The sequence below is a fragment of the Protopterus annectens genome, chromosome 4.part0 (assembly GCF_019279795.1).
Source record: "Protopterus annectens isolate FY-2018-M chromosome 4.part0, PAN1.0, whole genome shotgun sequence".
NCBI lineage: Eukaryota > Metazoa > Chordata > Ceratodontiformes > Protopteridae > Protopterus > Protopterus annectens.
In genome coordinates, this window is record NC_056733.1 from 546,211,229 (window position 1) to 546,236,677 (window position 25,449).

Here is a 25,449-nt window from a genome sequence, read left to right on the forward strand (position 1 = left end):
TAACCATTTTCTAATGTTACTGCTACAGTGACTAACCATTTTCTAATGTTACTGTTACAGTGACTAACCATTTTCTAATGTTACTGTTATAGTGACTAACCATTTTCTAATGTTACTGCTACAGTGACTAACCATTTTCTAATGTTACAGTTACAGTGACTAAGCATTTTCTAATGTTACTGTTATTAACCATTTTCTAATGTTACTGTTAGTGACTAAGCATTTTCTAACATTACTGTTATTAACCATTTTCTAAAGTTACTGTTACAGTGACTAAACATTTTCTAACATTACTGTTACAGTGACTAACCATTTTCTAATGTTACTGTTACAGTGACTAAGCATTTTTGAATGTCAATGTTACAGTGACTAAACATTTTATAACATTACTGTTACAGTAACTAACCATTTTCTAATGTTATTGTTACAGTGACTAAGCATTTTCTAATGTTACTGTTATACATTATTCTCTAATGTTACTGTTAAGGTGACTAAGCATTTTCGAATGTTACTGTTACAGTGACTAACCATTTTATAGCATTACTGTTACAGTGACCAACCATTTTCTAATGTTACTGTCATTAACCATTTTCTAACATTACTGTTACAGCGACTAAGCATTTTCTAACGTTACTGTTATTAACCATTTTTAATGTTACTGTTACAGTGATTATTTTCTAATGTTACTGTTACAGTGACTAAGCATTTTCAAATGTTACTGTTATAGTGACTAACCATTTTCTAATGTTGCTGCTTCTAACAAGAGTGTACATTGTGGTAACCCCTGTCTTGCCCTCTACCCCTTTACCAATATGGCACTTCAGCATCTGCTCCAAACCACTTCAAAAAATTGTTAACAGGATGACTATACCCTTACCCCTTTCATAATGAGGGATGTCACAGACAGGAGCCAGTCTCAAAAGATGAAGACAAAAGTTTTAACAGGATAGATGCTGTTCCTTCTCTATAATGTATCAGTATAATATTTACACCACTCTGGTATGTTTTATTGGGAAGATATATTTCTGGCTAAAGAAGAAAATGATAAACTTCTCTCTTAGTCATCAATAACTAAAATGAGTAAGTAGCACCATTTTACCCATTTCATTGTTACCAAAGCTTGTCTACTATACTGCTGTCTATTGCATACAAAGGTAAATGTACTGTTTCCAAAGATGCTACTCCCCCCCACCCCAGTGCTGTACATTTCCTCTTCTTGTTATTTGCACTGTATATATTCTATTGCTGCAAATCACAATTAAACAAAAATGATATTAGGGTTTTATGATAAGAATATCAGTTATATGTACTCACAACTGAATGTCAAGGAATATACCCTTTTCCTCTCCAACATGGATCCTCCAGATGCAGTCTTCTCCTTCTGAATATTGTTCCGGCCAGTTTGGAGACAAAATTATTCCAGCTGCTGTAGATAGTTCCCCACCACATAATGCTAGAAAACATCCAATAACAGTCATAATATGTTTGTGAAAGTAAAGTGTAGTTTATTTATTTCAAGTTTGTTTGCCACATATCATAAGCTACAAACCATTTTGGGGAGCAACTGAGACAGAACAGCCACACAGGATCTAAACATCAATGACACATAATCAAGACCTAGGGGCACATCAGCACTGGCTGCACTGAATCATTTTTAGGTACTTTTTCTCCCCTGCCTGTCAGCCCTCAAACCTCCTTCCATGGACTCCAGCCCGTACATTCCCTAGAGGTGGGGAGGTGTTCCCTTAGATTCTGTAGGCAGATGTAATCTAAATGAGCTATCATGGAGGAATTCTTCAGTGATTTTGTGGTCTCTTACTAGCATCCTACCTATAATAGCATTTTTTGTATGGATGTCTCAAACCCCTCCTCATTAGGTGGTGAAAGGAGCACCTATGTCCCTTTATGGACCACCAATGCCTATTTAACAGCACATGTGCCTCCCCACTCATGGTCATCATGAGCTACTATCACTGGTTTGGGTGGCCTTGTCCACATCTACCCTCTGCACCCCCCTTTACTCCATTCCTATATTTTAAGAGGGATCATAACCAAGAGAAGTGCTGTCAGAATGGCTTTTACTCCACCTTCCCAAGTATGGGCATGCCCACCTTTCTCTTGCTGTTTCATCAAGCACACAAGGTGCTAATCGAATCTGGGTTGCCTGTCTTTATCCCTCTATACTACTTCCTTGACTGGGCTACATTGAATGAGTTAGCAACACTGGTCATAGAAGCTATCAGATATAATATAGAAGGAATAAGCTGGCACTTAGAATACCACGCATAGCATAAAAATTATGTGCCTCCTTCACAATAATTACATGCTTGTCTCAGATGGTTTACCAGGAAGACATTTCCATGTAGAGACCTTGTTACCCTGAGCTATCAGAAACTTAGCTAATATTATCTGTAGGTTTAGGTTATGCCTGTTCATGAGTATTTGACCACTTTTTTATAATGCACTCTTTAAGCTTAGTTTTGAATATCTAACAGATGCAGAATTCCTATTCTGACTCAGTGCATTCTAGTCTTAAAGGTGGCAACAATGAAGACTTGTTACCTTATTCATCACTTGTCTTAGCCAGTTACAGATCTGTTCAGAAGTCACCATCTCAGGCATGTTTTTCTTACTTTTGATACAATAAAAATAAATTTTATTGAGAATATATTGTATTATTGTGACTGTAAACATGTAAACATGATTAATGTAGAAAAAGTAGTAGTAATATATTGTACAACATCGTGCCATTTTATGCTGAAGTGTGCTGCTGATGGTACTTGTACTCTGAATCTGCCACATCACTGCGTTGGGCTTTTTCTACTTTGAAAATAGCAGTACTGGCTGTTGCTGTGTGCTGCTCAGATGAATACCATATAGTCCGCCCTTCCATCAACTTGGTGCAGTTGTAGGGGTTAATGCCTTTAGTTCATGTTTATCATCAAATGACATGCTATACTGCTGCTGAGAGTCATTGACATTGTGAAACATCTGTCACCTGATAAATGCAGTTCAATGACTACTTGAGCCACCTGAAAGCCAACCACAGAAATTAGTGAGTATGCTATAGGTCAGCTTACTCATCCCTCACAGAAGGAGACTGTCCTGCTTTGATGTGACACTTGTGTAACCAGCTGTAAACATACATAGCTCTTGAGGCCAGTCACCAAGTTGACTAGCATACAGGAATTAATTTGTCTGCCATTGCTGTTTCATAACAGTTGAAAAACAGGATGAAAACAGTGAAGAAAAGCCAAGTTCACACACAGTGACACCGCAGTCCTCCTCCTCCTCCTCAAGCTATGCACCTCATTCTATTATGCACATTAGCCCAACCCTTGGTCAATCATTCTGCTGCTAATTCTAGATTATGCAGATGAATGTCACATTTGGTGGGAGCAAATGCATGAGATAGTACCAGGCTTAAGATTGCTGTGCTAGTGAATGTCAAGTCTTGATGTTAATCACTAATGCACGTTTCTGAGGTTTGTGCAGGAAAGATAGAGAGTGAGCTACCTTGGGGATTCCTCTTTCTGTCAAGACAGTGAAATCTCAGAGTCAGTATGCAAGTAACAAGGGATGTGGTCAGCACCTATCAAGTGGAGAGTGAAAAAAAGATTTTTTGGTGGTTTTCTAACTGTGGATCATGGCTGAGTGAAGTCAACAGACTTTGCTTGATGTTCTGTGATACTCAATGACAGTTCTATGTAAATTTCATTATGGAGATGAAAGAGTCATTGCACAGCAGAAAGCTGGAGACCCCCAAATATAATAGGTGTTGGGGTCACAAGATTAACAGGATGAGCTGAGAAGCCATGTGAAAAAGAAACATTTCGAACCACTTGACAAAATAAGACACTCATGGCACAGTATTCCTTTCCCAGGTTTATATGCCAGCACTAGGCAGGCAGTTTGAACAGCTGTATATAGCTTTACCTTTTTTTCACTGCTAGAATCAGAGGGGAGCAGTCAGCTGTCACAGACTGCCTGGGGTAGTATATGACAGAAGAATACCAAAGAAGCTGAAAAGTAAGGTGTAAGAAACAGTGGTGTGAGCAGTACTACTGTATGGTACAGAAATCTTGGCAGTAAAGATAAAGCAGTTTCGGAAGCTAGAGGAGTTAGACCTGAAGTGTCTGAGATAGGTGGTAAGATGCACACTGTGGGATAGAAGGAGAAATTAGGAAATTAATGTCGAAGCCCAGGTAACTCCAATTGCAGAGAAGATCAAAGAGAACAGATTACAGGGGTTTAGGCACATGTGCAGGAAAGCAGAGGACAATCAGGTAAAGACTCGGGACAGACCGGAAGAAGGCAAGGAGAAAAGAAAACCTGCTGCAGTCAGGCATAACTGTTTAAGAAGGCAAAATAATGGCATCAAATTGAGAGAGATGGTGACAAGGTTATGAAACATTCTGACCCCCCCCATGTATAAAATGGTAAAAAGGGGGTTGCTGAAGACCTTGATGATATAGCCTAGCCATGTACCTTATGAAGTTAAGACTGCCGACTCTAATTTTGAGACTCATAACCATGACCCCTGTAATTATGGGAAAAATAGTGAAACTAAAGGAGAACAGCAAATGCATGCACACCTGTATATAAAACTTCTATGTTACCATCTGTGACAAAGGTGTACTTTGGAATACGTCAGTTTTACATTTACTACACGCAGTCCCCAGTACTGCATGTTCAGTCTCACTATTCTAGAACTCACACTTACAAGTCCTGGAATATAAAACTGTTGCCAGCAAGCATTGCCTGTAGATTTACCTGCCTTCTTGATAAAGACCACATTGCTAATCCTTGACATAAATTTATGCAAAAGCAGCCATCATCTAGACTTAATTTGAAGGAGGCTAAGGTGCTTCAGTGTTTAGAAGTTTATTCCACAAATAGGGAACTGTTTGGGTAATAAACCAATCCTTCCAAGAAGTCCTATTTATGTTACAATGTAAGCTGAGGGTTTTGTAGCAATAGAACCTATCACTATCAGTGTTTCTGAGATGGAGACACTCTAGTAAAACATGATCTTTCAAAGACAAGACAGAAGTCTTCATGTAGGAATCTGCATGAGACAGAAAAAAATTAACAACTTTTTTTTAAAATAAAGCATGACTTTACTATTTCTTCACACTTTAGCAAACATGTACTTAAAAATAACACACTTACACACATGCGGTTACAAAGTGAAAAAGATTAACTTTATTCTACCACTTTAGTCAAATTCCTTCACCTGAAACAACATTATTTACTATAGTTAAATAATGCTCAATTCTTAATTAAATCAACATTTTTATAGGGACCATCATACTTTTTATATCATATTATGTCAATTACATAGTTACGGATGAATCAAATAAATAGTCTAACTACAAAATCTATATACCATAATAAATGCTGCCATGGTAAATAATAGCTATGTGGATGTGTGTGTGTGTGTGTGTGTGTGTGTGTGTGTGTGTGTGTGTGTGTGTGTGTGTGTGTGTTTTCTTTTAAACAAGAAACAACTTTATTAAATTATCACATATGACATAGACAATCATACAGTTATATAAAGCAAAACAAACATAATTTTAGTTGCAAACATCATACATCACTTATAATCTATCCAGTCATTTTCAGTCAGACATTAAATAGCTCATTCAAATCCTGCCTTCTTTTAAACCTTGTTCCTCCTCTGCATGTATTATTCCCACAATTTCCATTTTTTCTAGGTAATATGCTCCTGTCCTTTTCTAAAGATCCCAACTCCAGTTGATTTCCAGTTTTCTAGACTTTGTTGCATATTTAGGAGATATACATATATCCCCCATTGTTTCTTTGTGGATTGCTTATCCAGTCTTTCTTCTCAATCCTTTCTAACCTCCTCTGATTGATTCTTATAGTTATCGTGCAATATTTTGTATGCTCTACTAATTATTCCTTTTTTAACAGCAGCTTATATTCTACATTCTACAACAACTCTACCAGTGCTGGTCTTTTGCTTAGGATCCCCCTATTTCTTTTTCTTTGCCTATACACTGATATCAGTCCTTGATAGGGAAGGCAATCTCTATTCTGCAGTTCAAATAAATTCTTGGCCTCTTCCCATTCTATTACCTTTCACTCTCTAATTATTTGCTCCCAATAACTTGGTTCTTTTACCAGTTTTCTGCAATAATGTGTTGGAGGGAAACCTTCTAGCTTATCAGTGGGAGTGGTAAGCACTAGGTAGCCTATCTACCACAATAAGAGTGGTTTCTGGCCCAGAAATTGTAGTTTATTGGCCGTTTGGACAGTTGTTCCATCTCTTTCAACTTTCTGGTTTAAAAGCCTGTGTTTGTGTTTGTTTCCCGTCCTTCCTGTAACTGGTCTAGTCCAGATACAGATTTGCTGTATCCGGGACTGTTTGTAAGCTTCAGAGCAGTGCCATATTCTGCTCTTCAATTTTTCCCTTAAAATCTACCAGTTATTTCCTCTCCTGCACTTTTATTAGCTTATTAGCCTAGCACTTTACCAGACTTCTTGTAGCAATTATTGTAGCATACAAAAGTGCTACCAGTACTAAACGTTCTACAAGGAAACAGCTCCAGTACTTATTATTAATGCCCACCCCTGCAGGCATGTCTAAAGGTCAGTTCCCTGTACATTCTCCTATTAACCTGGTGAACTTGGGCATCCTGAGGCAGTGTAGCAACTGCTTCATGTACACTGACAACCCTCTCCTCTTACCTCCCAAGACTCACACTTGCGAGAGATGGACTTATATATCCAAATTGAAAGCCATGCACTCTCCAGCCAAGACTGGAATATCTTGTCAATAGGAGAAGGTCATCACTTGCACCACACCACATGGAACACATAGCCCTACAGAACACACACCAACACTGCCTTCACATTAAAACACAAACTGCACAGCCACATTCACGGAGGCTCTCAATAAAAATCTACCCAAACAGCAGAGACCTCCAAGGCAGAAATGCACTCAACCACCACGACACATTACTAATCATGAGACACATAACTCTCCTAAACAGCATGCCACTCAACCAAAGCCCCTAAGTCAAAACAGCATGCCCAACACACTAGTCATAGGTGACTTGATAGTGAGGCACACTGATGTCCCACTCAATAGGTTGAATAAGGAGAAAGTAACAGTCATCTACCTGTCAGGCACCAGGATCCATCACATAGCACATGCACTCAGGTCCCTCAACAACAAGTACAAATATGACTCTGTCATTGTACATGTGGGTGCGAATGACCTGAGATGTACCACCCTGGGCTACATGAAAAGAGACCTGGAGGAGCTCTCAGATTATGTAGCCCAGGTGGGTATGACCCTAGCCCTGAGCAGCATCCTACCATCACCCGGAATGATACCACAGTACAAGCAGAAAATGATTGATTTCAACAATTGGCTAAGTTTCTGGTGTCAGAATTCAGTATCTGTCTGCCTGGGATGACATGATTAACAGACCTCAATGCTTTGCCAGAGATGTCCTGCATCTGTCACCCCTGGGGTTCCGGATACTGGCCAAGGCTCTTGCCACCCCTATAGTGCCTTTTTTAGGTGGTGTTCCAAAGACCAAATTACCACCGTAACAGCTACAAACAAATGAAATCTGAGAGTCATGCTGCTCAGTGCTAGAAGTCTAAATCTCAAAATGCACTTGCTCAAAGCACTCCTAAAAATGGACAACATCAACATTTGCGCCATAATAGAGACTTGGTTCAAAGCAGCAGAAAGCACCCCCTGCACTACTAGGTTATAACTCATTTCACACCTTTCGGCCCAAGAACTTGGACCAAAGCTCCAAAGGCAGTAGTGTTTCCATATTCATAAAGGATGTGCACACCTCCAGACTAGTAGCCCAACATAACTAATCTAAGATACTTCAGGTGCAGCTAACATTGGGTAAGATAGCGATTCAGGTCATAGCCTGATATAGGTCCCCAACCATGTCCCAAGACTCATACTCCATGTTCCTAAACACCCTGGAGAATATTAGGGTCCAACTTAACACTCTCATACTGGGTGACTTCAACTACCCCTCCATTAACTGGGAAAACTACGCATGTACCAATACACTTGTCCAATATTTCCTGGAATTCATTAATTCCAGTGCCCTGGACCAGCTCATTCTTACCCCCACTAGAGGTAGCAATATCCTTAACCTGGTCATTACTAACATGGGTGACTGTTGCTCTACACCAACAGTCAACTCCTCCCTGGTTAGATCCAATAACAAACTAATCACCTTGGAAACCCCCCCCCCCCCACAAAGATAACCACCATGAAAAACTTCTCCAAAGCTAACTTTGGGCTCATAAAAACAGAGGTTGGCTAACTTCACAGCACCCATGCAAATGGAGATCAGTTGCATGACTGCCAAATCATAAACCAATGCACTGTATGAACATGTATACAAATGCATGGATCTCACCATACCAAACAGAACCAATATGCTCTCCTCCAAAAAAAGGAAGCCAATCTGGTGGTCCCCTGCCATAAACAAACTCTACAACAGAAGGAGGAAACTGATGCGGAATAAGGTGAACTCCCAAGACTGGAAAAACTCCCTTATGAGCCTCAACAAAAAGTTGAGATCCCTCATCAAATCCTCTAACGTTGCTATGAAAACAGAATTCCAGCAGATGATAAAGAAAACCACAAGGCCTTCTATAGTTATGTAAAGAATCTCCACGGTAATAACCAATTTGCTCTGAGCTACTGCACAATGGTACCTCCTATACCGAGCCAACAGATATTGCCAATATACTGGTCGACAGATTCAGTGCCAACTTTACCCCCACCATGGGACCAGTCACAATACCAGTAGATTGCCAGGCACCCAGTATTACTGCTGCATGGGTTAAAACAGCACTGTCCAAAGCCAAGAATATAGCTTCTATGGGACCTGACAATATCCATGGCTGTGTTCTTCATGAACTACAGAGTGAACTGGCACCTTACCTGTGTGCCCTGTTCAATAACAACCTCACCTCAGGCTTTATCCCTTCTGAATAGTGCACTGCTACAGTCATCCCTCTCCACAAAGGAGGAGTGACTACAGACCCTGGGAACTATCACCCCATTAGCCTGATGAGTCTGATATTCAAAGCTATGGAACACGTCATTATGGACCTAATAAACAAGGATATAGGGAATCTCCAAACTCTGGATCCCATACAGTTTGGTTTTGTGAAGGGTAGATCATGCCTTCTCAACTTGGTCAACTTCTTTGAGTCAGTCACCAGAGCTGTGGATGAAGGCAAGGTGGTTTATACAACCTACCTTGATCTGGCCAAGGCCTTTGATATCATTCCCCACTCAGGAATCATAGAAAAACTCACTAAGCTAGGCATCAACCCGTATATCACTAGGTGGGTTGCAAACTGGCTCACAGGTACAATCCACAGTGTGAAAGTAGCTGACTCCAAGTCAGACTGCTGACTAGTCACGAATGGAGTCCCACAGGGTTCGGTCCTGGGTCCTCTCCTGTTTGGTTGTACGTCTCTGAAGACCAGGCCAACACAAAGGGACTCTGGCTGACAAAGTTTACAGATGATTGCAAGTTGGAAGCTATTATTAACTCCCCAACTGATGTTGATATCCTACAGAAAGGCCTCACGGAGATCAACGACTGGTGTCAGAACCATGGCCTTAAACTCAATACCAAAAAATGTGTTGTCATCCCCTTTGGGAAAAACTTGGTTTCCATGAATTACCACATCAATGGTAGTCCACTCAACACAGAAGATGTTATAAGAGATCTGGGAACACAGGTTGACAGCAACCTCTCTTTTGACCACCACATTGCCACTGTGGTCAGAAAGTCCTTCTATGTGGCGCATCTCATTACTAAGGGTTTTGCATCCAGGAAGAAAGAGGTCATTGTTTCCCTCTAATCTTCCCTCATTAGGCCAATTATTGAGTACAATGCCCCATTTGGCATGTACTTCACTAAACATCTGCAACAACTGGAGAGGCCGCAAAAGTACCTCACAAAGAGGATTCTAGGCCTTAAACATTTGTCCTATATGGACAGATTAAAAAAACTCCAACTATTCTCTGTCTCATATCGCCTACTTAGAGGCAATCTCTGCTTGACTTACAAAGCCATGTCTGACCCAGCTCTGTTAGAAATGCTATATCTAAAGAAATCCCAATCCCTCTGCACCACATGCTCCAGAGACCTCAACCTTATTACCACAATCAAGAGAACATGCTGGAAGGACAGGTTCAGAACCCAGAGACTGCCCATGCTATGGAATAGACTTCCCATACACGTCAAGCAGAGCATGTCACTGGCCCTCTTCAAGAGAAATCTTGATGAGTGGATGGGAAATAGAAAAATCACCCAGGGATCACTCCAGTGGCTTTGCTCAACAGAGGCACTGGGAACTAAGGTTGGGTTGGCACGATGCCACGGTAATCCTATGGGCTAGGCTTGTAAAGGCCCAGGGCCATTAGCCTAGTACACACCTATGAAACAAAGAACCTATAAATTCCAGCTCCCTCTTGCCTATTGTCTGTATCCCTAATCGCAGTCATAGGCAGATTCTCCTTTAGCCATTCCTGTGTTGCTTTGTTCTTAGAATACTTTCTGCTACTTTAGGAATATAATATTATGCATGGTTATTGTTATTCCCCTTAAAGATCTGCATCCAAAATCCCAGTCTCTCCTTGTTTCTTGAGCTTCCCCATGTTTCATCAGCATCCCTTTCCATTTTGAATTATAGGTTTAGGCCTGTGCTATGTATAGGAGCCTTAACTGTGCAGCTCTGAAATACCCCTTCAAATCAGATAATTCCAAATGGCCTTGTTCAATTGGAAGAATCAGCTTATCCCACTTGATTCTTGCCATCTTCCCCTCCCAGATAAAACCCTTCAGCTCTTTATTAATTGACATCTACAAATTCTCCTCTGGTTGCTAAAAATATGCCTGACCTGTATATAAAACTAAAGTGACTAAAACATTTTAACTGCTTGTATCTTGCTATCCATAGCCATATAACAGAGCTTCCAATTTCTCAGTTTTTGTATTATCTTTTGGTTTATCTCTTCCCACTTATCCTTAGCTACTATATCAGAATAATTTTTAATCCATATTGCTAAGAAATTCATTTTATCCTGTCTCCATAAATATGAATATTGCTGAACCAATGTGTGTGTGGGTACATAATTTGCAGCTATTGCCTTTGTTTTAACTTCATTTATTTTGTATCCTGAAAAGATTTGAAACTGCCTCAAAATGTTCCACAACAGTGAAATGTCCTTTTCTGGTTTTATCAGATACAAAATAATATCATTTGCAATTAGAGACTGCTTCTCTTGACTACCATATCAATTATAGCCTTGCATTCCTGGGTGTCTTCTTTTCTTTGCTAATGGTTCTAAATATAATGCAAATAACAAAGGGGAAAGAGGACACTCCTGCCTGGCTCCTCAGCTCAAACAGAAATTATCAGAGAGGAACCCAACAACTTTAATTTTTGTCTCTGATCCCTCATATATCCCCCTAATCAACCTTATAATTTTATCAGGGAATGTAAGTGCTTCCATTGTCCTGCTCATAAACTCCCAGCTAACTCTGTCAAATGCTTTCTCTGTATCAAGACAAACTGACATCAGTGGTATTTTCTTACATTCTGCTTCCTCCTGGATCATCAGTGTTCTGTTAATGTTGTCAAATGTTTGTCTCCCCTACACAAAACCTTATCTATCAATTTTGGCATCACATTTACCATTCTTTTAGCCATTATAAACATGAACACTTTATAATCATGGTTTAGTATTGAAATGGGCCTGTATGAAGCTGGATCTGATGCATCTTTACCCTCTTTAGGTATTACAGCTACCACTGCTTTCTTCCAGGATGTTGGTACTTCTCCTCCTCTTAAATAATGTTAAGCAAAACCTTCCAGATCATTATCAGTTTTTCCCTTGTAGCTTCCAGACTTCCACAACAATATTCCCGGGAACTTTCCTGTAGATTGGTTATACATCTCCATTTTTATCTCACCTCCTCCTATCCTGTTAATACTTTAGTTTCATCTACCTCTAACCTTGGCATATTTAATTCTTCCATAAACATCTGCACCTTTTAGTGATCTCCATATTTCTCTGCTTTATACAGATTTTCATAAAATTTCCTAAATATTTCTAATATCTGTACAGGATCTCTGTTTATTTTCGTTGTTATAGGCTCTCTAAGCTTGGTAACAACCCTTTCTACTTTCTTTTGCCTGATTCGTTGTGCTAAACGTTTTTGTGCTGTGGGCTTATGATAAAAAAACTCATGCATATTATCGAGGTAATTCCTTATTATCTGTTTAGTATTCTACAATTGTTCCTCTTCTTGTTCTGTGAGATACACCTGTTCTGCAATATTTTAACATGTGTTAGTCCCCCTAAAATATTCTTGTTTCTTCTTAACCATACCTTACTTTTTTATTTCCATGCTATTTTTAAACTCCACTTTAATTTTATCCCACTCCCTAGCTATATTTTGATCAGAAATTTCTATCCTCTCTAATAATTCCTGAATAATTTCCAATACCCATTGTTTAAATGTCTCTCTTTTCAGCAAATAGGTGGGGAATCACTAGTGTCTCATTTTTATTTCATTATCCTGCATTTTTATTTTAATTATTATTGGTGAGTAATCTGAAATAGTTAATGGATGCATATCCAGGCTTTAGGATGGAGTGGGTGGAGAAGAGTGTCAGTAGTGATTTGTGACAGACGAGTACCAGTAAGAGTGAAAAGGAAGGTCTACAAGAGGGTAGTGAGACCAGCTATGTTATATGGGTTGGAGACAGTGGCATTGACAAAAAGGCAGGAGTTAGAGCTGGATGTGGCAGAGTTAAAGATGTTAAGATTTGCACTGGGTGTGACGAGGGTGGACAGGATTAGGAATAAGTATATTAGAGGGTCAACCCAGGTTGGAAGGTTTGGAGACAAAGCCAGAGAGGAAAGATTATGTTGGTTTGGACATGTGCTGAGGAGGGATGCTGAGTATATTGGGAAAAGATGCTAAGGATGAAGCTACCAGGTAAAAGGAAAAGAGGAAGGCCTAAGATAAGGTTTATTGATGTGGTGAGAGAGGACATGCAGGTGGTTGGTGTGACAGAGCAAGATGCAGAGGACAGGAAGAAATGGAAACAGATGATCTGCTGTGGTGACCCCTAATGGGAACAGCGAAAAGAAGATGATGATGATGCATATCCAGACTATCAACTAAGCACACATGTTCCTGTGACATCTAAGTTCTTTCTAGCCTAGCCCAGTTTGTGTATCTTGGAGAATAATTTGTAAATTCACTCTGAACTCCTATTACTGAATTTGCATCTTCCATGCCAAACATTTTCATAAATTTCTTCACAAATCTACCCTTTTTTGTTATATTTTCCCTTCTGGTCCCCCCAGACACATCCTCACTGCTGCAAATCAAATTCCAATCCCTACCTATAAGTAATATTCCCTGCTGAAAGCTGATTATTTCTCCCAGAATTTCATAACCTCCATTATAGCAGTTTTAGGATAAATATGTGCCAGTGTAATCATTCTTGCTTGCTAGTAGCCCCTTAGTACTAAAAATCTACCATTATTATCTTTTTTATCCAATTCTATCACGAGTGGATCTTCTCTTGCAATTAATATAAGCACTCCTCTTTACCTTTGTCCCAGGTATTCAGCTGAGTAACCATCCTGAAAACCTTCCTTTATTAAATTCACATGTTCACTTCTTTCCAAATGTATCTCCTGTAACATTAGTATTTTCATCTTACATTTTTAATATAGTTCACCACTCTTTCTTTTTTGTATATATCAGTGAGACCATTGACATTTAAGGATAATATAGAAAGTGTCATGTTAAAAAGTTATTACTCCCAACTTTTATGTGTAACAGCTTTTTTGTTAAGTATATAGTTCCAGGTTATGCTTGGCAGGTTGATCTTTTGTAGAGTTTTCTCTTGTCATAGCCAGTTGATCGTACATCCCTAATCTACCTCTAAAGACCATTAAGTTAATGCTAACACACAAAACTATGTACATCTTTAAATATTAAAGTTTTTACCCTTCCAATAGGAACAATTTCCCAAACTGACAGCCACACTCATAGACTTTAAGACACATGGTACAGCCTGTGCTTCTACTAGGTGCTGTCTGGTTTTGTCTTATCTTTATTGCTCTCCCAGATTGGGAAAACACTTGAATGCTTTTGGAAAACATTATCTCATAGACACGAAGAAAAAAGTATTTCTGTTTTTATTCCTCTTTATCAGATCATCTCCATGGAGACATGAGAACCAGATATAGAGATGTTTCTGCAAGCATTTATTTATTTGCTAGAGGAAAGCTTTATTATATTCAATTTTTTTTATTTATTTGTTTTTTTCTTAAAACATCTTACTAGATCAAGCCAGGGGCCTTAATCCAGTCATTCCCTATATGCAAGAATGAGAAAAAGCACATAGATTTTTCTTGTATCATGCTCTTTTAACCAGACATTTTTTTTACGTTGTGCTACCTACATTTCTTAAAACTGAACAAGGAGAAAGAGAAAAGAAGGAAAAGACAGGGGCACCTGTTTACTTTAGCATCTCAATTACACTTAAAAATAACTGAGAAAACTTTACTTAATAGCATGCAGATTATAATATATATTGTAAAAATACTACTGTTAAAAACATAATTTTGTTTTACCTACAGTTAACTCTCTCCTTGCTCTTCCCCTCTCCTAAGTGTTCTTCTAAACATTAATGACATGAAGTAGGGCATATGCTTTAGAGTGCCCTATAAGTTTAACAAAGTCAAAAAAGTCCAGTATTTCCAAATAATCTTGTTCTGTTTCACAAATATAATTAATGCTTTATAATCCCAGTTATTTGTCAATTTATGAGTTGCTGGTTTTATTCCTGTTTATCTCCAGCTACCATATCAAGTCTATGCTTCATTTCCAATGTACTGTTTATTCTTCTAGTCAACTGTTGTGCTTTTTTCTTTCTCTCATGCAACTCCTTGACACATTGGAAAAGGTTTCACTGGCACAATCTCTTTGTGGTCTTTATTACCAGAAGAAAAGGAAGCAGAATCTCCTTCTATAACGCAGCTCACTTTTTTGTTGAATAAACTTTTTGTATTTCATCCTTAGCATGTTCTGAATCAAAAAATTATTTTGTCCCTCCAGGAAGGAATATTCTGAAGACAGCAGAGTACAACATTTTGAATCTCATGCCTGCTTCTTAACATTCCCTGATTAAAGTTACTTCTCTTCTGCCTGGTGTACAGTGAGTAATTATTTTCCACAAATAGTCTACTGTCTCCCAGTTTTAGTACTTTGTCCCTCTGCCCCAGTTTTGCCAGAACCAGCTTCTTCTGATGGTAGGATTGAGTCTTTAGTACTAATGGAATAGGTTGTTTTCTCATGGCCAGGTTTGGAGCATACACACAATGTGCCCTTTCAATTAACAACTCCTGCTGTGGAATACCAGTCTAGTTGCTTATCCATGCTTTCATAAAATGAATACAGTCTGTTCCTTCCGGCTTCTCTGATACAGCAGAAAATCTCAGGTTTTCCCCATTTGCTCAGGCCTCTAATTTTATTATTTTTTTAAACATCTCTTCTTGTGCAGTCTCATACTCAGCCAACCTCTTCTTCATTTTGACCTATGATTGTTTGCAGTTTTATCCCCTCATCTGAATATCTATTTAAAGCTTCTTTCACTTTTTCCAGGCTTTTGTTATTTGAGTTGATATACTCCATCAGTGTTTACTTTATTTTAATCAGCTCTGAGTACATTTGACTTATTTTTCCCCTAGGTTACTAGACGTCACATCTTGCAAAAAAGCTGGAGCTTGCACTGCTTTTTGCTGAACAGCTGCAGAATACTTCCCAGTCAGTGTTTTTTTTCCTCACCTTTTGTGATTGCTTTCCCTTCAGATTCTCTTTATTTATTTATTTTTTTGCTGGCATCCAATCAGTGTACTTACTAGGCAGTTACTGAAATATACCCCAAAATACGAGAGTGCTGGCTGTCTCTTCTGAGTTTCTATTTTCACCCTGAAAGAGCTGAAATTAAGCTGTTACTCAATGTGCAGCCATCTTGGAAGTCCCTAGCCATAGTAGTTTTGTTTGTAAAGTCATGGAAGACATAATCACAGACCTCATAAACCATGTCATTAAGAATTTGATTAGGCATGTTGGTTTGGTAGGGGGTAGTTCATGATTCCTCAGTCTTACAGTTTTTTTGAAAAGGTCATACAGGTGGTGGACTTGTATCTAGCAAAGGCATTTGACAATATACCACATGATGGGATTGTAAATAATTTAAAAGCATTCAGCATAGTTCCCCTTTGTGGTTAGATGGATTACAAACTAAATCAAGGATAGAAGGCATGGTGTCAGGGTCAGTGATGTCTCCTCAATTAGGGAAAGGATGACCAGGGGCATTCCCCAGGGTTTTGTGTTGGGCCCCCTCCTTTTTTGCCATTTATTCCTCTGATCTGAATACTGACAACAAGGAAGTCTGACTAAGTTCACTGACGATTGTAAGTTGGACATAATTATGAAATCAATCCATGATATTAATACCTTTCGAAGTATACTAACACACATTAACTCCGGGTGCATCAAAATAGGGCTCAGACTAAATGCTAAGAAACACAACATCATCTCCTTTGGAAAATAATAAATTGCTACCACCTGCTGCATGAATGACACCCAGCTCTCCAGTTACTTTATCATTAGGAACTCTGGCACCTGGGCCAGCGACTCATTCTCCTTTGTCACCATGTAGCAACTGTTGTCAAAAAATCCTTCTATAGCTGACAACTTATCTCCAAGAGAATTATTGTTCCTCTATTCTCTACCCTAGTTAGATCCATTCTAGAATATAATACAACCATTGACATGTATCTCACTAGATATACCAAAAAAAAAAAAAATCGAAACAAGCTCTCAACAAAAATGTTCTCAGGCCTCAAAAATCTCAGCTAACACAAAAGGCTGGTATCACTGTCTCTGTACTCTGTGTCATATAGACTACTGAAAGGAGATCAGTGCTTACATTCTGTGCCTTTGGGGTTCCTATTATGTAAGACCTCTTATTTCTCAATATGTCACATTGTGTAGCCACCACTAGAACAAGATATTTCAAACTACATCAGGGAATAAAGAAAACAAAATGGAGAGACAGGTTCATCCCCCAGCACCTCCTCTTGCTCTAGAATAAATTCTCCTTGTATGTCAAACAGTGTGATTCCTTGTCAGCCATTAAACGTAGCTTAGATATTTGGATGTTTGCCCTAAAATCGATTCCAGGACTTACAGGCCTCACCTTCCAATAGCCTTCTGTTTACTATAATTCCTTTGATGAAACTGAGTATAAAAGCACATTGCCAGAAGGAGGAAAAGAAGAAGATTTCTGCACAGGCAGGCCTTGTGAACTGATATTGATGACTGGAGTTCTGTATCGTCTAGGTTTGATGACATACTGAGCCATATAAGACTGCATATATCATGAGTATGAAGGTGTACGGATAGAGGCTTTAACGTATGCACATTTTTATCATGGTTCTACCACAGATCATCAAGTAGATGGTGTTTTTCACATTATCCGTGCTTTAGTGAGCAGTTCTGTGAATGCTAGTGCCTCAGTGGTAAGATAAATAACTATACAACTGCAAGGTTGCTGTCTACACAGTAATGCACAATGGCACAATAATGGGTGATACGTGGTCTGAGCTCACTGTGGGCTGTAGAAGGCAGACACTGTGAGATGATGCAGTGTTGCAAATTGTGCACTTGTATAATGCTTATGCCATCAATCATAGATACACTGAGAAATGCGGCAGTCAGCTGGTCGAATGCTTGTAGGAATGTCTTTTTCCTGTTGACATTATCATCATTCAGTCCACTGAAGCTTACAATAACATAATCTCAAATCAATTAGATCCAAATTGCAATCTGAAATAAATCCAACTAAGCAGCAGGAAGTGATTTTATTTTCTGGATCAGGTTAGTCTGGTTAGGATATTGGGAACATTTGACTGCATCCTATAATTGAAGTATTAGTCATCCATTTTTGTTTGCTCTCATTGTTTACTAAGCAATGTCAGAACTTCAAGATTTATAGCGAAATGAAAAAAAAACTAAGTCATGCTTGAAAATGTCTGCTTGTTGGATGCTTGATGCTAATAACTAGATATTATGTTTCTACTGTACTACATTTACATTTAGTTTTACTTTATTTAAGATTTTTTATTTGTTTGTTTTTGATTCTACAGACAGAATGCAAACAATAGGGAAAACTGTATTTTCTCATTAATAAACATTTGAGAATATTGAAGAGGAGTTAACCTCACAAGCAATTCAATGTTTGGCTTTATTATACATCATAAATTGGTACAGCTTCCTAAAATACGTTTTTTTGCAAGTTTGAACCTTTTTTTAGCAAAAGAAGAGTCCTACTAGCCTACATTAAGAATGTATTTAAAAGGACAAACAAACCACCTCCTTTGGAGTAGTGTAATCTATTTTTCGTTTTGATATACTTTATCAGCCCAGTTTATTTTTCTGGTTTAAATTAAGTTAAACCCTCTTTGTTTTTCTACTGGACAATTTACATTCAGATAAAATGAAATGGATCTGGGTAAGTTCATAGTACAGTGCAAACTTCATAATGTTTTGGTCGATTTAATTTCATTAAGCATCTCCCTTAACACCTTTCCAAATATAAACTCTGAACAAGCATAAAACAGACAAAAAGAGTTATTTGGTTTTTAGTGAACTGTAAATTGCCCTGCACCCGAATGAAACTACATGGTGTTGGAAAAGTTGGACAGCTGTATTGTAAAGTCGCATAAGTTATTGTCAAAACAAATGTTGAAGCAGGCCACTTATTATGAACAGTAGGTCAGTCAAAGAATTGTACAGAAAATATACTTTTTGCATGCAAGTATATATACCCAATTAGTATCAACAGTCATGACTATTGCTCCTTATCAAATGAATCACACAAATGGAGTCAGACTTACCTCTGCACAGAGGCTCTGTGTCGTTCCAATAAGGATCTCTCATATTAATGCACTCAATGATGGATGGCCCCTGCTCCAGTGAGTAACCTGGCTCACACAGAAATTCAACCACTGTTCCAATATTATAGGTAGAATCAGATGTTGTAAAGTTCCCATTGTGAATATAAGGCTCATAGCAGTGTCCACGTTCAAAGGCTTGGAAAGACAGAAAATAGAAAACAAATGATGTTATCTTCTCTGCACATGTGTTTGAAACTCAGTTTTCCAATAAACCTGCATTTGATACATAACAAGCTATGGACATTTTAGTAGGAATTTTGAGAATTGCAATCAACAGCAACAGCTCGGTCTGTATTTCACCTATGTGCTGTGTATTTTCTTTCCTGTACTTAGTGTCGTTCAGATCTGCAGCATGCATGACATTGCTGTTCTGAATTTTCCTCTGGCTTTATCTTCTTCACCTGTCCAATCCTCATATGAACTTAAAATACAATTTACAACCCAGAGTAAATCTGATGCTTGTCTCTCATGAAACCTGTATATTACCTTTTCTCTTCCAGAAATCAGCCCTTAGGGCAAGTGGACCTAACCAAGTCACCAAATTGTAAACTAAATGTGAAAACTATGCCTTAACCCATGTATCATGACCTCAAATAGAAGTCAGCAGACAGCTGGGTCTATTATAAACAAAAAAGCTTTTTTATGCATACTAGCATTTTAATCAGTAATATGAAAGACATGTAAAATTTCTAACATCAAATAAGGTGAGAATTTATGTCTTATAGTCATATTTCCCTTGTGTTTTCAAGTATTTTCTAAGTATTTCTGTTGTTTATGTAGTTGTGATAATGTACATAGCAACATGTAACTCACAATTGTTTTATATACATGTTTATGTTATAAATTCATATTTGATCCATGCATTGCTGACCTACTAATGAGAAGTTAATAAACCTGATTGGCTGGGTTTACTGGATAGAATGATGTTTCATGTACATTTCTATTTAGGCGGGTTCCTTTCTACTGTCATTTTATATTGGCAGTTAATGTCTATATGCTGTCTAATAATGTTCCTAGGTCATCTTCTTCTGTTTTGAATTTGCATTGGTTAAAGAGTTATGTAGGTGGGGTTTGGTGATGTATAAACATAATGATGTGGGGCGGTTGAGAAAATAGTAAAGCTGGGCATAGTGAGCTTGGACAACAGAGTTGGGCTTTCTCCAGTACAGAGTATCTCCAGAGTGTCTCCAGTCTACTTCTGATTGAGTCTGGAGATACGCTGTGCTTTCGTATCTCCAGACTCAAACAACAGATGACTGCCATTGAAAACTAGTATTAATCACAAGTATTTTGATTTATTTTTCTCTCTCATGAGTTTAGAGTGCAAGTAATTTTGAAAAAACTTAGCTTTTGACATAAGCTGTGCTATAAGCACTCCTACAGCAGTATAATTCAAGGGTGAGATAAAATTTGTCATTACAATGTTGTGAACTAATACACTTGTAGAACAACCACTTTTCATTCCCTATGAAGCAGCAGATCATTTAAAGTGTTGAAAGGAACCCCCAGTAGGTTTTCAATAATACTATTAAAAAGATTTAACCCTTACTTAGTGGGCTTTGTTTCTTGGCTTGAGCACCATGGGCTTGTTTCTTATACTGAGCTTTATGGTCCTTCTGCCGAGTGTGTGCAGGTGAGGGAAAGTAGGCTTTGTCTGGTCCCTGTAGGGCAAGGCCCTGTAACTGAGTATGTGTTAGGTTTACACAAAAATGGATGGAGATATGTATTATTTTTATAAATATACATATTACAACTAAACCTTGAGCTTGTCTTGATATTGACAGAACTGACCCAAGTCTTTAGGCAGGCAGTGTTTTTTGGTTGATCTATGTCTACATATAACTTTATGGTGAAACTGTCCAAATGGCATCACCTGCTCTGGAACTGAGGGTATCATCTATATTTTGCCTTCTAGGGACTCTTGATGTTCATGCAGTAGGCTGATAACATTTTAACAATCTAGTGATAAATACTGAGCTAAACAACTTCTGTTCTGTCCTGAGCTGTCCTGAGATATCTTCTGCATCAGTGTCTGGGCTTCTGATGCTTTGCTTAGTATCAGAATCCTGTATTCAGATGCCTCTTTTAGGGATTTTTTTTTCTCTTGATGGCAAAGCAGATGCACAAATGCATTCTTCTTTAGCAGCCTTTCCTTTTCAGAAAAAAGTAAAACTTCTAAACATTTTTCTTACCCAACATTTATCTGCTGGTCTTGTCTTACTAAGGACAGTGCTGTATATGTTAGTTCTTGTAAGTTCCCTTGTAATGATAGCAAGTCTTTCTTTTCATTCACTGTACTGGCTGGCCAACAGACTATACACACTCCCCATATTGCAAAACTCATAATGCTCTTGTTTTGGCCACACAGAAAATGTTCCTTTTCTGCCTCCTTTCCATGTGGTGGTAGATGACCATTTCACTATTGCTGTCTGAATACACAGTCATGCCTAGGGAGACCATAAGCTTACTGCATTAAGCTTCTCCCAAAGACCCTGGAGCTTTTTATTTTAATTAATATTGCCTGCAGAAGAATATTCTACACACATTCTTTTAATGTAGTAAAGATGGCACATTGAATGCAACTGCACAAGCCTAACTTGCTGAAAAAAATCTCTTTTGACCAGGACCTTGCCATGGTGAAGCTGTAGTAACCCCTGTGGTAACCGTCAAGACTATGTCACTTGTTGTTCATGCTTTCCATTGGGCACCCCTGATGAACAGTACTGAGATGAATGAGAATCACCTACCCTTCAAAGAGCAGTGGTGGGCCATATGGAAGAAGAACTTAGAATATCAATAACTATGATGGCAGTTGGGGGACAGCCATTTGTCTTTTTCAAACACTTTTATTGACTCATCACTTGTGACACAGGGGAACCTCTGTACTGCTGAGACAATAAAGTAGCAAAACACATAAACAGTAATGAATTGCCTCTAGAGTGGCCAAGATGTAGCTATAGTATTTAATTGTTTGCTGTGCAATGCATATTAATTTTTATGTTTGACATACAGTAGCTTAGGTGTGCAGATTTATCCAAGAAGCTCTCAAGTTGTTGCTTCTTCCCAAAATAGTCATATTTTGTTCTTTGTAATATATTCTAAATATAGCACATATGCTATACCTTACAACTCTTTAATTGAATAGCTAGTCTTACATCAGGAGACTTAAAAATAATAGAGATGGGTCTAAACTGCATGAGGTATATAGTCAAATGGAATTCTTTAGAATTCTGTCTGCCACATGGTATGTGTATCACTATGTATATCACTGATGTTATGTCATCAGCTTTAAACTGTATGTGTATACAAGTGATATCCTTGTTTCCTATAGCTAAAATACATATATTTATGAGGAACATGCGACGTGTATACTAAGTATTTTTTAAAGTAATTTTAATGCTGTGCTAAGAATATTATGGACCACTGGCATGAAATATGAATTTTTAGTAAACACTGAAAATAGATTTTAATGAATGTAAATGTTCAGTCTTTAAAATCAGTTTTAACTTTGGAATAGTCTACATATCTGTCTGGTTTCTTTTGTGGTCTATCATATTTAGAAAAATTAACAGGACCATGCATTTGGTATTGTTTTTGGACAGCTATTGCTGTTTTACATTTTCAGTTAGAGATTTCGCTTCAAGGGGGTTCCATGCAATTTTACAATCACAGTTATCCAATTCTTTGCTTTCTTGCCAAAGGGCAGGCTCTGATATGCCTTTTTGGAACATTAATCGCAATATTTTTGTATTGTACAAAATATCTGTGGTCTTCTATATATAACTTACCATCTTTACCATAAACTACATATAATCTTGGTTCAGCTGCCTTACCAACAGCTTCATCGTCAGGCTGTGAACTTATCCATGATGGCTGCTCTTTTACTTTGTCTCCAGCCTGTAAATGTAGCAGTCTTTTACAGCTTCTGTCAATTTGTTAATTAATTAATTGTTTTGTTTGTTTGTTTATCACAAAATGTCCTTTGGGAAAACCCAGATTCAGTAGAATCTCAGATAAAAAAGAAAAACTACAAAAATATGCAAGTATATGCAAAATATAATGACACAATATAAGCTAGAATGATACATTTACAGCTACCGAGGTATACCATAGAAAACACACTGGGAGATAGATATTATAAAGCACATAATTAGTACAAACAAAACCAGTGCAAATGCAATATTTAAAATAACAGAACAATCTAGACTAAAATTAATAGTACATTTTTGTGGCAAGAACAGATAATGTATTATACTAGACAGGGAACAGAAACAAAACAAGGCAACTAATTATCTCACAGTAAGCTGCCCAGCTATCAGTAGGTCTAGTATTAATCAGTTTCAGGACTGTTCAGTTCTGTTGCTCCCCAGAAATGTTAGACGTTAGGTTTAGGCAAAAGTCTTGAAAGTGATCTCTATAATGCTAAAATATGGCTAGAAAACTCTATCAGCTTTGATGGCTCTAGCATGTGAACCCAGTAAAAGCATGAAGAATTGCATGCAAGAGAGCATTGGTTGCTTTTATATTAATTCACAGACTTCATAGTATGATAACATCCTATGTGTAGAGAGAGGTCCTTAATGAGCATTGAAACCTCATAGAAATGACTCTTTGGAGAACAGCAATATCAGGGCAATGACATGGTGTGAGTGAGGAGAAAAATCTGGAAACTTTTGTTTGGGATGAACAGTAGAACAATACTAAGAAGCAACATGATGCCTGTGCTGGACAGCTGGACAGATGGATATACCCCTGCCACCTACAGACCTCCTTGTATATATTACGATTAAACATCTTGCACTGCTTCCCTTAAAATTTAGTGTGATAATGATCATATACCAAGTCTTACGACTGTTAGGGAAGATTACTACTAAAGACACTGAGACAATGTCACAAATGCAAATCACGGAATGGAAATCTTTCAGGCTATAACAGTGTGGTGTTCTCTTACAAGAAGCATTGAAGATTGCAGGCAGACCTTGTCCAGCTCGAACAAAGCATAATGTATACATATATTGTGAGATGAATGGTAAAAAACTGGACACCCAAATAATTTTATAAGATTATTAAGGATGTCTACCAACAAAGGGCCATATATATCTAACCATGTGAAATATTACAGCTAATTTCTTTGAATAATTCAATGTGACTCTCAGATGGGAAATGCACTAAACCTGATGATGTTAGGTGTAATCACACTTTCTACATGTGACACCAAACTGGAAAATCTGAGTAGCATTTCCATATTCTGGAGAAATATATGGAGCTTTTATTTCTGACATAATAGTGACCATTTTCAACTATTATACCTTGCATGATCACTACAATTTCAACACAATACCACCAATGGAAATTGGATATAATGAAATAAGGTCTAAAAAATAATAAAATAAAAACATAATGTTATACAGAGTTTTTCCATCTGAAAAAGAAATGTAAAATGTATATTTTTTAATACCTTTATCATATTCACACATTTTGAACAATAACTTGGGTACATATACATTAATAGAAAAGTAAACCAGTTTAAATAGCTGTCATTATTTCTTGCAATACACATATGTGTTATAAACAAACCACTAACAACAGCTGAATTTTCCCTTGATGTTTGGCCAAACTGATATTCAGAACAATCAAATCATGCCCATCAGACCTTTACTGATTATTCTGTTGCTACCTGTCTTTTCATATGGTTCAGTAACAGTAAATACATAAATGAAACTGTGTGTGTATGTGTGTGCAGGGTTATTTAAGTGACAAAAAAGTAGAATAATGAACAGAAATATTTCTAAGATATTACATGTTTGATGCAATGAAAAATCAGTAAATAAGCATCCAGTGTGATTTACTGTACTCTGCACGCTAACCAGAAATTCTGTTCATCATTCCCAGTGAAAACTGTCCATAATGAATTCTATGAAACTAAGTCAATAAACACTTCTGAATCAAGGGATCTTTATACAACAGGTGACATGTAGGTTTCCTTAAGACAGTTCAAAAAAAAAAGAAAAAAAGGAAGGCGTTATAGTTGGACAATTAAGTGTAGTCCAAAACACACTTGAGAATGACATAATATTCCTAATGATTTCACTGTATCTCAACCATAATTTACAATGCAGCACAGAAATTACATGGAACACTGGCTGGAAAAAATGCAACATGTATAGTGTTGTGACTTCAGTGGCAAATAATAGACCATCCAACTTGTATACAAAACTAATAGAAGTATGTATTGATAATGTACCATATCTCTGTAACCAAATCAGTTGTAACAGAAAATTTCTCATGGTAATATGAAATGATCTCATTTGCTGCTGATACTGGGTATATGTCCACATACACAATTTTATCTTCTTTTA

General features: G+C 37.7%; 1 protein-coding gene across 1 annotated transcript in view; it reads right to left on the reverse strand.

Annotated features, from left to right (window-relative positions):
- Positions 1–25,449, reverse strand: part of SEZ6L (seizure related 6 homolog like) — a 3,056,071-nt gene that overhangs the window by 660,486 nt on the left and 2,370,136 nt on the right. Inside the window, exons 8-9 of the mRNA XM_044068481.1 lie at positions 19,031–19,225; positions 1,315–1,453 (exon numbers count right to left, since the gene is read on the reverse strand). Coding sequence (XP_043924416.1) covers positions 1,315–1,453; positions 19,031–19,225 — 334 coding nt within the window. The remainder of the gene's footprint in view (positions 1–1,314; positions 1,454–19,030; positions 19,226–25,449) is intronic.